This window comes from Siphateles boraxobius, unplaced genomic scaffold (genome assembly GCF_051911475.1).
Source record: "Siphateles boraxobius isolate OS27281-9 unplaced genomic scaffold, OSU_SipBor_1 12, whole genome shotgun sequence".
NCBI lineage: Eukaryota > Metazoa > Chordata > Actinopteri > Cypriniformes > Leuciscidae > Siphateles > Siphateles boraxobius.
This window is the reverse complement of record NW_027508722.1, coordinates 29,247,721-29,265,379: the sequence shown is the minus strand read 5'-3', so window position 1 is coordinate 29,265,379 and position 17,659 is coordinate 29,247,721. Positions and strand designations below refer to the sequence as shown.

Here is a 17,659-nt window from a genome sequence, read left to right as displayed (position 1 = left end):
ATGAGACACATTATAGTTATCTAATATCTATGTAGCCGCATACAGTAGAGACACACACACACACACACACACACTATATTCATGTATGTATGCATATGGAGAATGAGATCTGAATTATAATAGGCCCACCTTCGTTTGCAATTGAATTTATTCAAAGATTAATAGAAAGTGGTGTTTCACATGTGATTTGTCAAAAAGTAATTTCCCAGTTTCCTCAGCTGATTTACCAGAAGAAAATTCCATTCAAGGAACATTAAGCAGTTTTGGGGATAATGTAATACCCGTTCTGTGACATTACACAGAGACATTTCTAGCATTGGAGTGGTATAAATTTGTATCAGTGATTGAAGTTTGGAGTTGGTGTTCCCAAACATTTCTGTGTGTGCGTGTTTGTACGTGCATAACCATTAAAGGCAGAAATGAAATGACAAATTCACAATCTGCTGCCTTCTCTCATATAAATTTTCACTATGCACCTTAGCCTCAAAGATTTCAGTCTGGCTTTAAAATCGACACCTATGCAGAATATAGCAAAAGATTGCATTATTTGAGACATATTCTATATGGTTTTTTTTTACTTTCTTTTCACAATTTGCTTAATAACAATTTACATTTATGCACATGCTTTTATCCAAAAGAACTTACATTGCATTTCAAAGTACACATTTACATTCTAATCAGTTCTTGCTTTCCTTGGGAATCAAACCCATGACCTTAACGTTGCAAGTGCCAATGCTCATAAAACTGTTTTGAGTTAAATTACAAATATGCTACTTTCAATCTAATTTATGAGGTCGATGTAAAGGTAAAACATGGTGGTGTATTAATGTGTTGATTAATGTCCAAATTCACATTTTTACATACAGTAAACACCCCTTTTGCATTCCACAGAAGAAAGTAAGTAATTCAAGTTTGGAACAAGTAAACAATGACAGAATCATGAAGCTTCACAATGGCTGTGTTGTAAGATCATTATTAATACATGATTAGTCCTGAGCTCTCAGCTGAGAAATTGCTGATGTGACGCACAGAATTATAGATCTGGATATTTGCTTCCCTGATTGCATCAGCAGTTTGTTCCATTGAAATGTAATTGAGTCTGATTTGTCAAGTTCGTTGGGACAGAAACTTCTTGGGACTATGATGATTAATCTGTTGACAACAAAGGAAATATATATTGTACTTATATTTGTTTTTTTATTCAGAGATCTTGACCTGGATATGCAATATCTGGTTTTGCATGCTCACACAATGTGACCTTGATTTCAGTGTTTTATTGGCAGAAGATCTATGTAGAATGTGAGTAAGAAGCAGAAATATTATTGATTTAAATTGCCCCAAGGGAAACAAGTCAATTTTTTTTCCTGCAGTTAAATAAGCAATGTTTTCTGACAGAGGAGAGATGAAGGAAGAATTCTACAAAGATCATATATTGATTCAAAAGTAAGATGGTATTGACACTTAGTAAAGTGATGTCATTGTTAGTCTAGTCATCTTAAGTTGCCAATTGCTTGTGGAGCAAACCAGTCAGGAGAGTCTAGAGGTTTCAGGCTTGACATTTCAGTCACGGCCACCCAGCGAATATATGCTTGATGGATCATTAACCTTTGACCTCAATAAAGTCTGGTGAGATGATTAATTATAGGTTGATCTAAGTCCATTGAGCTGATGTTAGTGAAGCCATGTGCAATTAAACCAGTCTGGATGCATTATGGAATTGATAGGTATGATACAGAAGGGAGACTTTTTGAAACCATATGAATGAATGAAATGAATGAATGAAAAGTTTGAATGAAAAACCATATACTTCTGCAACAACAACGATGAAGGTATGATACATGCTACATCACCCGATCAATGCTTAATCTGTGACTGCATATATGTTTCTCAATTAAGTGATTTTATTGTACGGGAGAGTGTGATGTAATATACTGTTTTTAAATAGCTTGCATCATTATTGAAATCTTATCAAATCATTTTGTGTATGTGTGTGTGTGGCTTTTAGTTGGTCTGTCTGTAGTGTTTGAGTGTCTTTATATTGTTGCCTCTTTATCTGACCTGCCAGGTTATTCACTTGCTCAGCATCAACTAACCAGCTATGTTGTGATGAGTGAACAGATGGCATGTCTGATATCCATGCCAAGTCATCCATTAAACACACACATGCAATACGTAACATGCACTGCCAGTTCTTAAAATGTTAATTTACCTTGACCCCACGCTCCCCTCATCTGATGGGTCGCTGGAAGATTGTTTGCTAATTGAAGGGACCCCACAGCTCTGCCAGCACCTGTATGTTGGTGAGACAGCTGGCACACTGTATGTCTGGACAAACAGTTACGGTCAGTCTCACCCGTCCTCCCTGCAGGGCTCGTCAAATGAAATGTGATCAAAACAACACCAGTCCAATAGCAGTCCAGATAGAGATCATGTCAGATTTTAATTGTATTGGCTTGACAAATCTATTTGTCTGTCTGTCTGACAAAGTCTTTTTTTAAATAGATACATACGGAAAAAAGAAGCCATCACTCCAGTCCAATGTCACATGATCCTTCGGAATTCTAAATTGCTGATTTGGTGCACAGGAATTTGCTGATTTCGCTGCTGCTGCAGAGCAAGTATGGACTTGCTACTGCTAATAGATACACAGGCATGCTTCTGTGAGCATGTAAGATATGCTGCTGCTGCATAAATAAAGTAGATGCATAAATCCCATTTCAGATGTAGGCAGGTGGAGCTGGAGGGTTTCAGAGGAACTCTGATAGCGCACTGCAGGACTAGCTTACAGCAAACCATAAACCAGACTGTTTAAATTTTGAGCAAGCAATCACATTGACTGCAGGATCAGCAGAGGCCAATCAGCTTGTGCCATGCGATGATGATGCGATTGCTTGCAGATTGTATGTAAAGGACCCAGAGGTGTAAAGTCCAGGTTCAGAAAGTAAAAGTCCTCCTCTGTATTTTTTTCCAATCACCTGGATTTGCTAATTAGATCAGTTTTTCAGCCAGGAGATAGAACTAATTAGTGAAATTAGCTGGCTGAGTTCATGGGTGGAATAAACATATAGCAGGACTTTTACTTTCTGACCCCTGGACTTTACACCCCTGATAGAACCTATAAGCTAAATTCTAATAAACAGAGTAACGTTATAATTATTATACAGATTAATACTTAACTTATCAATGTCCTGATTCGAAAAGGCATTAATTCTTCCTACTGAATTGAAAACGTTTACAAATTAAATAGTTAGTTGGATAGTTCACCCAAAAATGAAAACTCTGTCAGCATTTACTCACCTTCATGTTGTTCCAAACATGTATGAGTTTCCGTCTTCTGGTGAACACAAAAGAAGATATTTTGAAGAATGTTGGTAACCAGACAGTTGAAAGTAGCCATTGACTTTCATAGTAGGAAAAAAAGTACTATGGAAGTCAGTGGCTATTGTCAACTGTCTGGTTAGTGGTTACCAACATTCTTTACAATATCTTCTTTTGTGTTCAACAGAACAAAGAATCTCATACAGGTTTGGAACAACTTTTTGATTAAATGACAACATTTTCACTTTTGGGTGAACTATCCCTTTAAACTTGTGAAATGGCCAAAAATAAAGAGTTTTTACGTGAGCTGTTGATAGTGAGTTGACCTATGCTAACAGAGCTAGGTTAATAGTTAGCCTATGTGTGTACAGATAGTCATGATCTGTGTTTCCCTGTGTTCCTTTTCAGCTGGAAATATGCACTTGACAAATCTTTGAACCATCTGAACTCAGTAAAAGTAGAATGAATGATTAATCCATTCACTTTTCTGTCGCTGTTGGTCAGTCTGCCTTGCGTGGATATCAAGTAGGCCCATCTGTTACATAATTTAACATCTGGTTATATTACTCATTGACAGGAACTACCTTGGACCCCTGGCACAAAATAAAGAGTCCTGATACTAAGCTTGTTTCATTCAACAAATTATGTAAATAAGTAAATAATAAGTCACAATTTTATGCAATTTAGTGAAAAACAATTAGCTACATATTTTGCCTAATTGTGGGTTCTCATATAATGTTCAGATTTGGTTATTTTCTGTTATACAGTAAGTTTTCTATCTTTGGATTCAGCTCAAAATCTCTGAGTAAAAATTATGCTTCAGGCACTGCTGTAAATGCATCAGTGTATTTAGATTTAGAGTCGCACCTTTCCAACACTGAGTCTGCCAATCCATTTCCAAGCCACAGTATTACGGCTTTAGAGAATTATAATGGACCTTGAAGCTCTGAGCTATAATGTATACAGTAATCTCACAGCTCAGCAAAGTGCACAAACATGTAAAAGTGTTTGCTATTTACCATAGTCTAAGTCACGCTACCTCGCATAGACTGATGTGGCTACAATGTGTTTTCCCTTTAAGGCCCATAATCTAAGTGATAGTTCTCAAACCAGTAGATCTAACATAAAAGATGCATTTATAGCCTCTAAACTTTCTTCACGTTTATCTGCATTTTGAGTAAATTGCTTTTATTTTAGTGTGTGAAAGTAAAGTTTCTCAGGGGACAGGGTCATATAATTTCTTGGAAAGGATTATTTCCTGCTCTCACCATTAATGCAGCCAATGAGACGAGACCTTATAGTCCTTTGAGGGGTTATTCTAGGGCTATCTCTTTCTTATCTGTTCTCATAGAACAAGTACACACTTTTTCCAGGTGCTGTCAGCCTGTGACTACTTGTGACTGAGATCATGCACACCAAGGAAAACTCATGGTAAATTTTAGTTTTATGTCATTGATATATATACATACCAGAGAATGAGTTAAGGAACATATTTGATGAAAACATATTTACATTTTCTGTTTACTAAAAGAGTCAGTTGATAATTTAATTTGGATTCACAGCTGTTATCTTAGAGTAAGATCCTTTATGCATTTAATCAAATAAGTAAGGCCAATAAAAAATATCAGCCCTGCCAAACACAGCTGAGTCACAACATGGAGACTATGCAGAATTATCTTCAAATGAGATGCAAATTAAACAGAGCCTTGATAACTGCATGCTGTAAATTTGTGTTTAGGAATCGTTAAAACTGCTTTTGGAACTGTAAATGTGTCTACTGTTTGCATTTTCACTGTGATTGCTACTAAGCTTTTTACCTATTCAGCTTTATTACGCCAGCTTTATATTCTCAGCTTTTTTGATACCAGCATATTTTCAACTATCAAGAGGGTCTCTGTGGTTTCATTTATATTAGTTAATTTCCTGTGTGCTATGCCATTATATTTCCATAACTGACTCCGGAAATCTTGGGATGTAATAAAAATGATGAAAAATTATTACAGTGAAGTTTGATTGTTCTTACATTATGGTGGAATTTAATATCAAATATATATATATGGTGTATTGATATCTGATCAAGATATGATGTTGATATTGCATAAAGATGTCTTGATGATCTTCGAAAGATTATCATGTTTTTCATTGTAAGCATTGGCTGATATAATCAGATGATTGTTTATTTCCACTTTGTATCTTATCAGACACAATTTGAGCAGTTATCAATGTGACCTGTTCTAATGTATCTTTCTTTCTCCCGACTCAGCTGCTGTTCCTTTGATGACTGCAAACTGACTACAGAATGGCTGCTGAGCAGGACGAGACACAGGCCAAAGATAGCTATCGTGTGCGGCTCTGGCCTGGGACTTCTCGCAGACAGTGTCTCAAATAAACAGATCATCCGCTATGAGGAGATTCCCAACTTCCCAGTGAGCACAGGTACCGGATTCATGGAAGTGTATCAGAGCTGAATTAATGGAACAGTTTACAACTTTCTTTCTTGCTCCTTTCTATCTTTCGAAAGATCAACCCTCATAGCAATGCTACACAATACATTTTAGTTGGCATATGCAGTAATAAAGCAAAGGATGAAGTCGTGGATGTTCTTATGTTAATTTACATAGTGTGGACATTTCAGTCAACATGTTGAGTCTATAAAATGCCACTAGACAGATACAGGAGTTGTTGGAGGGAATCTAAAAGCACAGAGGTTTTCATTCTGTCTCTCATTGTATTGTATGGTTAACAAATTATGCCCAGCTCCTGGTAATATGAACTACAAAATGAATAACTACTGCCTATGAATAAAATATTATGACTGTGGAGCAAAAATAGCCCCTAATGTCTGCCACAGGGAGTTAATACTATGATATCTTTGACAGGTTTAAATATTAATATGGTGAGGTGAATAATCTTGGGAAGTGTTCAGATGCATCAAATGATTTTGCACTACCTATAGCGTGTGCGTGTGTGTGTGTGTGTGCGTGCGTGCGTGCGTGCGTGTGTGTGTGTGTGTGTGTGTGTGTGTGTGGAATAAGAGCCCTTGTAAATAAGGGAAAGTATAATAAGGGTCTTAGAATCCATTTGTGTTGTCATTCTTTCTCTAATGCACTTCATAATTTAAATTCGCTGCTGGAGACTAACAGAGAAATGATGGACAGTTTGAATAATGAGAATGAACTATGGATGCTCTGTGCTCATTTTTTAAATAATAAATTCTTCACATTGCCCATTGCATCATTCATATAAATCAGCAAGTGTCAAATCAGACAAAATATGGACAAAATAGACAATAAACTCACACATAAGTGCTACAGGTAGTAAAAATGTGATTTGATGCATTTTAAGAAGTGATTATAGTAAACAACTAATATTAATATGATTATACCGAATTATCATTTATACTGCATTCAAGTGCATATTATTATTATTTTGTATGTTTTTTTATTATATTAATCAGTTTATATATATAAATATATAGACAGATTAATATAATAAAAAATATACAAAATAACAATACATATTTTGAAAGTTATACAGTGTGTGTATATATATATATATATATATATATATATATATATATATATATATATATATATATATATGTATAACTTTCAAAATATGTACTTCATCTTGAATATGTCACTTATTTTTCATTAAAACTAATTTCGATAATTAGTCATTTTTAAGCATTACTAAATTTATCTCAGAACTGTTCTCATTACACTCACTGTTTTGTCAATTTGTGACAATCTGATTAAAAAAAAACTCGGGCCGCATGCACTGAAACGTTAATTTGCTCATTCATTTTTACAATGTTGCAGGAAATAAATTTGTTCATTTGCTCATTCATTTTTACAATGTTGCAGGAAATACATTTCACGGTGAGTGTAATAAGCCCCCTCTCTGAATGAGTTTTTTTCTCAGAGCCATTCATCAATGCTCGTGCAAGAAAAGAGGAATCGGCCCCTGGAAAAACAGAGCTATTATTCCAAAGAACCTCATTACGCTGCAGGTTTTAGGGCCAAACACATCTCATCGGCCAAAATTCAAGGTTATATTTACATAAGCTTACATTCACTTGGCTCAGTCAGCCTGTTCCCATGTCAAAGTAAGTTCCCGAAGCCACAAACAAACTGCAGCCTCCTACTGGCTCATAACGTTAGAAAACAATGTTTGCTCCACCTGTTCGTACACTAAAGATGCACAATCAGTCTCACTAATGCCATTCTTGATGACATCAGCAGTCACCCCTAAGCAGCAGGTATTAACTTTTTTACGATTGTTGAATGAGCAAAGTGAACATGCAAATGCAAATCAATGAACTTCTAAATACAGCCAAGCCAGCAGGATCTCTTAGACTTGGGGACAGTCATTAGTCAGTTAACGCCATATTATTGAAAAGGATTAGATGACATCTGTTATCAATGGCAGCATCTGACCTTTTATTTGCACATTACAGAGAGGTTTTGCATTAGATGAATAACCCCTTAGGTAGACGTAATATATTAGGGATAGGGAGACAGCAAAGAGTAAATTCTTTACAGCAGGAGGTTCTTTATTGGGGAGAGACAGCTTTAGAGCCCAATACACTGCATTTTTATCATTAAGATGCTTCATACATCACACCGTGGTAGAGTAATATTTATTTATTTTTCACAGGGAAATATTTTCAGACTAAGGACCAATTTTACTATGCCAAACTTGGCATTAAACAAAAACTCCTTACATGATTTACCTGCAGTGAAAAATTAGAGATGGAAATGAGTGGACAGTTTTGTGTGGAAATGTTTTTGCACCTGACCTTATTTCATATGTATACAGTATTTTAGTATGTGGTAGTCTATTTGAGCCATTATTTAACACCCAAAAAAGCATTTCTTAACCCATTTTGCACTTGCGTTAATTTACCCTGGTTAGTAAATCAGGCCCTAAATGATTTTGTAGAGTTTGTCGTTCTTTGTTATGTGAAATGCTGCAATTACAATGTGTCTCCCTTTATCCTTTACCTCCAAAAACGTTGGTCTCATGATATTATCTCCTCAAGTTGGTATATTTGGATATGGTCACATTCTTAAATGATGTGTGTTGAACTGCAATATGTTATACAGTATATATACATATATATAATAAAATTACAATTTACAAATTAACACCCATACATTTTTAGGGCAGGAAAAAGATGATGATTTTCAAGAGGAAGAAGAAAACTAGTACAAATAACAAGGTTCCAGCACCTACAGTGCTTGGAATCAATCAATCCATCCATCAATCCATCAATCAATCAATCAATCAATCAATCGATCCATCCATCCATCCATCCTAAAAGCACCATACCATCCATCCATCCATCCATCCATCCATCCATCCATCCATTTAATAAAAATATTAATATGGTATATACATAATGTTGTACTAAAAAGAGTAAGCATGTTTTTCACTGAAATGTTTGTCTCTTTATGCATAGTTCCTGGTCATGAAGGGTGTCTGGTGTTTGGTCAAATCAAAGGCGAGTCCTGTGTCTTCATGCAAGGAAGGTTCCATCTGTACGAGGGTTACTCGTTGTGCAAGGTGAGCTCAAATAAACAGTTTGATGCCTCTATTGCAGGTGCTACCACAGCCATCTTGTTGTTTATCTTGCCCTGAACTGATATAACTTCATCTTGCCTTTCGATACAGTTCTTAGCTGTATCCATTTATAATACTTACAAGCACAGTGGTTTCTTCACTTGAAGTAAAAGCTATATCACAAATCCCATTTTTGTCAACTCTGCGGCATCAATGTCGTGTAAAGTATTGTGGCATGCGTTTCAAGCAGTGGCCTTGGTTCCCTTTTAGCATCATTTCAAGGACAAGTAAACTCATTGTAAACAGCTCCTATTTGTTAAAACAGAGAGGAGCTGTTGCCTCCAGTATGGGTCATTAACTTTATCTGTCCCAACCAGGAGATGCATGAATACTGAGGGTGAATGCTGAGAAAGCAGGTGTGGAGGAGAAACAAACTGCTCACTGCTCCTGTCACTCTCGTTTCAAAGCAGTTCATCGACAATATTAAGCTTGCTCTCGTCGTCCTTTGTTAACAGGAGAATAGTTTTGTTCCTTTAAAAAGGATCTGAATGCATTAGCATGTTGACTAAGAAAAATATGATATTAATCATGAATAAATTTGCACATCGGTTAAAAGTCCTTGTTAATTTATAAGTTTTCAAATGTTAATTTACCCCGGAGTTCAACCAAGCAGCATGATTTGTGTGAGCCCTTGGCTTTCTCTCTATCAAAGTCTGCAGGGGAATAAATTATCTGTTGCACATGGGGCCAGAGAGACACTTTTTACTAATTTACCAAGGAATCTGCAACCTCTTGCCCTGGAGTGGGACTGTCACTGTAATTGCAGCCCTGACAGCATGACACAATGCATTACAATCAGTTGTCATGGCCACCATGCCCTCTACAGCCAGCCAAAAGCTTTTTACTCTTAATATGAGGCTGGGGCATTACATCCATCAGCCCCCTGTGTTATCAAACTCAAGCTTTTCACAACACTATTTTGTATTTAATGTCTTAATGGCTGTGGCACATAAAAACGCACTGCAGCCCAATTTGCATATCTGTCCTAAATAGGATGCAGGAAAACAATCCGCGTATGTCAGATCAAATCAGGCAGATGTTAAAAATAGTGAGGCAAATGTCCCTGTTATAGTATTTTATGATGACATTTTCACCCATGACATTACCAGCGCAACATCCTAACATTTGGTTGAGGTGTTGGGTACATAATATTTTTTTCTATTAAAAAAATGACAAGGATTGAGCGGAAGAACCTGCCATAGTATTGGGAATCTAATTATGTATTGTAAGGCAGGGCTGCCAACTTTTCAGTTTAGCCTGGAGTGAGAATTACGGATGGGGTGGTGGTAGGGGGGTGATTCCTTTCATAAGCTTGCAATTCGACTCTGATCTTGATTCAATATTGATTCATTTGGCTAAATATTAGTAAGAGTAGGGCCTATACATTTTTCTCAAGGAATCAAATCTCTCTCAACTAATGCTGTAAACATACAGGGAAACCTGTCTGCTGTGGTATTTTTATTAAAGGTTAAAAATGAACAACTCATTCTTATACAATTAATATAATGGGGGTTTTATAATAATGTTATAGCCTAATATTTTTTAACGATATAATAGTGTGTAAAATAATAAAAATGTAATATAGTGCATATATATAGCAAAATGCTCCTATGTGGAGTTCATTTTTCTAGCTAACTAACATGTAAAATGGTCATTAATTGGTTTTACGTGGCATACTGTTCACAATAAACATCTTTTCTGCCGTTGAAACCCTCATTGAATGACTACATGAGACATATGTATATACATTTTATACATTTTACAAAGCTGTACTGTATCTTTCAGCATACCTTCTGATGTTCATTCATGTTTATTTGGTGCTATAATTAGTAATAAAGAGGAACACAGATACAGCAATCTGTCATGCCACATTTGTTTGAATTTTGTAATAAAATTGACAGAATTTGAAAGCTGAGACTTTGTTTCATATCAAAAGTAACCTGCTCTGTCGGTAGGTTATCAGTGTCCTCTTTGCTTCGCAATGTTTTGTCTTTATTTTTTTGATTAATTAAAAAGCTCAACCAATCTGGTTATTAAATCTTTTGTCAAACTGTGACAGCTGGTTTTGTACTTTCAATCCAATGTTCATTTTGCTTTAGCTGACTCATATCTGTCACTGTGCAAATCGGTGCCAACTCACTGTATCCTAAAATTGGACCCAACTCATTTCCATTACAGTTTATGATGCAAACTTTCTTTCATGTTTGCCCTAGGTAACACAAACAGTTATTATGGCTTCTTTAAGTGATCTCATTGTTGTGGAGAGCTGTGCTTTGGAGGGTAATTGGACAGTCGAGATTAGTTCTGCAGCAAGTAAAGCAGCTTTATGCTGTTCAGATGCATTTAGAGGGCTTGTCTAAACTGTACGCATCTCTAGACTGTACTGGGGGTTTTCTTTCCACTAAACTACTTCTGCATTCTGTTGTTCAGAAATAGAAAGAGAGCTGAAAGGTCATTATTGTGTGGCCTCGTAATATAAGTGTCATTTTGCAGTTTAAGCCATCTGATGTTTCCTAATATTTATGCTTTATGTCAGTTCACTCAACAGTGAATTGAACCGGCGTGATTTTCATGTCTCTCACGCCACAGACTCTCGCTCTTTGTTACAAATCCAATTGACAACATCTTGCATCTCAGTTACTGATATAGTGGCAATGACCTCTGAGGATTTCTGTATTAACATTACTGTAATATTGTTGCAGCAGTGTTCGTCTTGTTACTTGGCTGAATAGTTTTGTAATTTTATTTTTCTTAATTTTTTAACAGAAGTTTTAAGAAACTAAGTAGTTATTAGCCTACACCTTGTGTCAAAATGATTTATGACCCTATGATTGACAGGTGGGCGTGGCTTTCCTTTGATCTTCCCCCGCCCCTTCCGGTTCCTCCCCTTCCTGTCCCGCCCCTTCCGGTTCCTCCCCTTCCTGTTACCTTTGACCCAGTTCCGCCCCTTCCTGTTACCTTTGACCTAGTTTCCGCCCCTTCCGGTTACACTTTCTGTCAAAATGATGGATGGTTACCTTTGACCTAGTTCCGCCCCTTGCGGTTACACTTTCTGTCAAAATGATGGATGTGTGACAGTTAGTTTGATTGTATGATCAAGAAAAGGGAGGTATTGGCCTTGTTAACATAAGCTTTGATGTTACAGTTACAAAGTGATGTGACAGTTAGTTTGAGATGTGATTGTTTGAAGTTGGCGTTTTGGTCACCACATCCCTGAGCTTTATCAAGGGGAGCTGTGAAAGTGATAAGAAAAAAATGTACAACTATTCACTGGACCAAGCATTATGTTCATTTAAATAAAATGGTGAAAGTTTATCTGTTCTGTAAAAAAGAATATAAAATAAAATCTCACACAAAAAGTTGAAATAAATGTACAACTATTCACTGAACCAAGCATTTCAGTTTAAATAAAATGGAGCCACAAAAATAAAAAATGTACAACTATTCACTGAACCAAGCATTTCAGTTTAAATAAAATGGTGAAAGTTTATCTGTTCTTTAAAAGAATATAAAATAAAACCTCGCACAAAAAGTTTAAATAAAATGGAGTCACAAAAATATTCCAAACAGTTAAAAAATGTATTAGAGAGTTGAAGAAAAAACATACAGCTTATGTAAAACCTCACACAAAAAGTTTAAATAAAATGGAGCCACAAAAGTATTGCAAACAATCCAATGTATGAATGATCTGACTCTGTCTCAAAAACATAGGGAGCACGCGCGTCTATGTGTGTGTGTGTGTGTCAAAGCAGGAATCCCCCCCCCCCCTCCGCATTGCTGAGGACCTTGAAAGTTTATCTCACACAGAAGTTGAAAAAGCATTATGTTCATTTAAATGAAATGATTATAAAATTTACATTTAGTCATTCACAAATATTTGACACTGACTCAAGTTGAAAAACCATGCTGTTCAATTAAAAGTATATAAATTAAACAAAAATAAAATCATCTTACTGTTTCACCATGGTTGAAAAAAACCCACAAGTGTTTCCCCTGAAGTCTTTTCTCTCTGTCACACCAGTGTGTGGCTGGCCTGGTATCTGTTTTTGTGACACGTTCCTGAGCCCATTGAAAAGCATTGTGTTCCTTTAGAAGTGTATAAATTAAAATATATCATATATAAAATAAATAGTTTACTAATTGTTGTTCATTTAAAATCTTACTAAATTACTGAAGTTGAAAATCATGCCGTTCATTAAAGAATCTTACTAAATTAATGAAGTTGAAAAGCATTCTGTTCATTTAAAATAAATATTTTACAAATTTACTGTAGCAATTATGTTAGATTTAGATAAAAATAAAATCATCTTACATTTTCACCAGGGTTGAAGTAGCTCCTATCACATAGATGTCCATATTGACCATTTAAAGTTGAAAAGAACCCCAGAGTATTTCTCTCTTTCTCTCTCTCTCACACCAGCGTTTGACAGTCAGAGGGCTGTGTTCAGTGATCAGAATGAGACTGTAAATGTTTGCTAAATTTATTTCATAGTGTATAAGCATTAAAAGTTTGAAATAGTTTCAAACTTATTCAATGAATTCATAAAAAACAATTATGCTATATCGATGGTCTCTGGGGAAAACTTGACTATATTTTTTTATTTATCAGGGTGCATGTAAAGAACTTTGAAATTTGCGGCTCTCACAAGTTATCTCACACATTGTGTGAAATGTTTAATAATTCCTCAAGTAGTATCTGTGAGAAAATCCCCACATAGGCCTATCTGTAGTGAGAGAGCAACAATGAAGACTTTTAGAATCTGTGATGCCTCAGGCCGAGCCCCATTGATAGCCTGCTTATAAGCTCCTTCCGATCACCAGCACATCTTCAGAGAAATACGTTACTTTACAATAATGTTAGCTTCAGGATATAGGGTGACAGAGCAGATGAGCCTCTGTGCATCACGTAATGTTAGTCTGCTAACGCCTTTCCAGAGCCAAAGTTTTGTTCGTACTAAATTTATTTCAAAGCATAATCGTAAAAGTTTAAATATGATCTTTTAAAAATGAAAAGATTGTTTAAATGAAATCTTTACATCTTTACAATCTTTTTTTTTAACGGTGACCCAAAGTATAATTGTTATTAATATAACCATAATGATTTTTGTACTGTAACAGCATATTCTACCCCGTACACCTAAACACGACCATCACAGAAAACTGCATTTTTACATTGTTTTTTACATACTGTTTTGCACTCTCACACACTAAGTTGGTTCCATAAACTCAAATAAAGTAAATAACTCAATGTATAATGACAAAATGTATTCCAACAATTTAACCTTAGTTTTAGCTAAATAATATATATAAAAATTATATATATATATACAAATATAAAATATAAAAACTCCTTACATTTTCATAGAACTGAAGAAGTAGTAGAAACTAACAATAAAAAAACAAATAGTTTAAGATGTCATAAACAAAAACCCTCCCAGATCCTTCAGGGATAAACTACAGGGTGAGATGAAGCTTCACACCCTCACAGAGACGAGAGGAGTGACAGGCCAGATGAGCCTCTGGGGTCACAATGCCCCAGCATATGCAAAGTTAGTCTGCTTTCCACTGTTTTATTCATATTAAACTTGTTTAATTAAAAGCATAATCTTAAAATTTTAAATGAGATCTTTTCAAATTAAAAGACCGTTTAAATCAAATCTGTAAAGTTTTATTAAAATCGTATCTTCTATTTATCTTCTACTTCTGTATGATATAAATGAATTTCATAAATTTAACCTAAGGTATTATTTTTTTACTAAACATCGTTTGTTCAAAAAATTGAATACATTTTTTTATAAATCAAGAATTGTGCTTTGGCGTCTTAGATCTTATTTCAAACAGTATTTTTGTCCATGCGACATGAAACATGTTGTCACAATGTTTTTGTTGTTTTAAAAGAAATCCCAGGACTCTACATTGCTCTTATTTAGATTAAATTGTATCATTTAGAAAATCACCACACATGTTCAGAGACGCGATGTGCCTCTGTGGTCCATGAGTAATAAGTAAAGTTTGTCTTGAGCGAATATATAATTTTACTCGTCTTAATTCAAAGCATGATCTTACTTTTTCTACGGTAGCTATGATCTATTGTACGTATAAGATCATTTTTACTTTTCTTGTATCTCCCAAACTATCCTTATTCATTGTGGAAACACACAGGGTGAACCCCTTTACTGAGAGTATACTATCGGTTATCTACTCAAAATATATGTAGAATTTTAAAATGTTAGCCTTTGTTGATGCGACAGGCCACATGAACAGACTTTGGAGAGAGCTGATGATACTATAGCAGGAAGCATGCCCCTTTGACCTCCTCCATTTTTGGAGGCTTTTTGTTAAATACCCTATAGCTTAGTCCTTAATGGTACGCTGTGTAGAAATTTCCCCATCTAGCGGTGATATTGTATTTTGCATTCAAACGCATAGTGCTCTCTAGCGCTTCGCTTTTTCAAATGCGTATTGCAACTACGGTAACCGCTATGTGCCAAGAAGCTACGCCCTGTCGTCCAATTGCACTTCATCGAGTTTAACTATACACGTTTTACCGTTATGTTGCCTATATAATGAATTACACAACCACGGAATGAAAAAGCTTGTAATTTAGACCATAACACTGACTTAACTGTCGAGGAGAAAGCAGGACTTCGGTGTCCCTTTCAAAGTCTTTTCTCCTTCATTAGCTCTATCCACCTGGGAAAAGCCACCCCCATATTTACCCTCGTTTTAAATTTGCCGGTCGCGTTTCCTTTTAGATTAAATTTTTAAGCTTCATCATGGCTACGAGGATTGCATTATGAAGTGCCGTGCAATCTTTCAAGCGCCTCTCACTGACCGCTTCAGTGGTTTCAGTCAGCCGGCTCTGAACGAAAAGGTTGGCTAGTTGAGCTAGGCTAGTGCTTTTTGTCCCTCTCTGCTATTATAGTTTTTCAAGATGGCGGAACGACATGGAGGCCTCCATGGACTTACCCGTACCATGTAAATAAAGATAAGAAATTCTTTGCTTACGAGGATAAGTCAGTTCGTTGGCAAAGGTAATTTTACACCAACGAGAAAATATTTATGAATAAAGACATTGATTTTAGCTAATACAATACTTTATAAAAAAAACTACCATAAGTTTAATTTCAGATGTGTAAATTACGAAACTCAATTTTTTAACCGAGTGAATCTACGCATGAGAGATCTTCATAAGTCATAACTTCAAACCAAAAGATTAAAAACCAAAGATTAAGCTAAATGACACTAGGTTCCAGCGTACCTAAAAAGTTAAAAAGTTAAAATCATGCATACGTGTTGTGTTCTGACACAAGGCCATTAGCTGATTCTTTTTGTTTTATAAATTTACTTTACTGATTTCTACAAATATCAGCCTGATAATATGTACTTAATACACGATGAAACAAGATAATCATGCTACCAATTACGTCTGACACAATGTTTTTAAGAAAAGTAGAGTTTTAAAATGCAACTAAACCAGATGATTTTTCTTTTGACAAACCTACAGAAATGCATGTCGATTACTAAGTTTCAGGCATAGTGCAAACATGCAATGTTCGAGAAAGTGTAATCTTTGCGAGGTCTCACCCACAAACGCAAAACTTTGTGTTGGGAAAATATTATGGAAGTAATTTTCAAACCGTAATTATATTACATTTATATTTTATTACTATTATGGTTTCATGTTGATTTAAAGTATTTGTTATTAATTAATACCTTTATTTTTATCTAACAATTCAATATCCAGCTCAAAATTTTGTTCAAAAATTGATCTCTGATCCCAAATAATTAGATAATGTAATGCTCACAAGCCACAGATATTCTCCTGCATAGTATGTGTGTAAATAGTAGTGCTTAAATCTTTGGCTGTATTTTGTCACCCTCATGCTGATCCATGCATAGCTTTTTACTAAAAGAAAATATTATGGAAGTCATTATCAAACTTGAATTAAACCATATTTTATTTATTAATATTAGGCTTTCGTGCTGATTTAAAGTTTTTTATTTGTTATTAACTAATACCTTTTTTTTTTTTTTTTACATCCACCACAATTTTTTTTTCAAAAATTGTTCTCTGACCCCAAATAAACAGATAATGGAATCTTCACAAGCTACAGTTAGATATTATTCTGCTTAGTATGTGTGTAAATAGTTGTGCTTAAATGTTTCGATGTAAATTTACACGCCAACATATTCTGTCACACCGTAGTGATGTAAAGTTCCACACTATTGTAAAGACTATGGTCTAACTTTAAAACATAATCTTTATACATGAATTCAAAAGACCAAATCACTAAGAAAAGTACCGTTTAAAATAATAAATACACAAAAGTTCACAAATGATGGTTTTATTACTATTACTATTCAGATAGCAGACGACACTGGTTCACATTTTGAATGTGTGTCTGTTTTAGGTGAAGACTTTTCTTTGAGAGCCGTCGACATTCATTGTTTATAGGAATAAATGACCATTGATAATTTAAGTGTTTGTACTCTGAAGTATTTCTGTTTGACAATGTTTGACCAAATTGCAACTTTCCCTCTATCTACGATGTGGAATCACACAAAGTATTAACGCAAAAAGTATGTGCATGCTGTTTTACACGTTACAACAGAATCACATATGACTATTGCACTGAGAGAGGCGTATTCATTAAGACTGTTAAACAAATCGGTTTAAACCTGCAGATAACATTGCACAAAGTAAATTCTAGTG

General features: G+C 35.2%; 1 protein-coding gene across 2 annotated transcripts in view; it reads left to right on the top strand.

Annotated features, from left to right (window-relative positions):
• The first annotated feature begins 1,557 nt into the window (after positions 1-1,557).
• The window catches only part of pnp4b (purine nucleoside phosphorylase 4b), a 33,783-nt gene continuing 17,681 nt past the window's right edge, over positions 1,558-17,659 (top strand). The window contains exons 1-6 of one of the 2 annotated variants that reach the window (XM_077217714.1): positions 1,558-1,626; positions 1,725-1,759; positions 1,806-1,829; positions 4,692-4,749; positions 5,582-5,754; positions 8,783-8,886. In XM_077217714.1, the coding sequence (XP_077073829.1) occupies positions 4,727-4,749; positions 5,582-5,754; positions 8,783-8,886 (300 nt within the window). In that variant the 5' untranslated portion in view covers positions 1,558-1,626; positions 1,725-1,759; positions 1,806-1,829; positions 4,692-4,726. The remainder of the gene's footprint in view (positions 1,627-1,724; positions 1,760-1,805; positions 1,830-4,691; positions 4,750-5,581; positions 5,755-8,782; positions 8,887-17,659) is intronic. The other variant, XM_077217721.1, reaches the window with a different exon arrangement.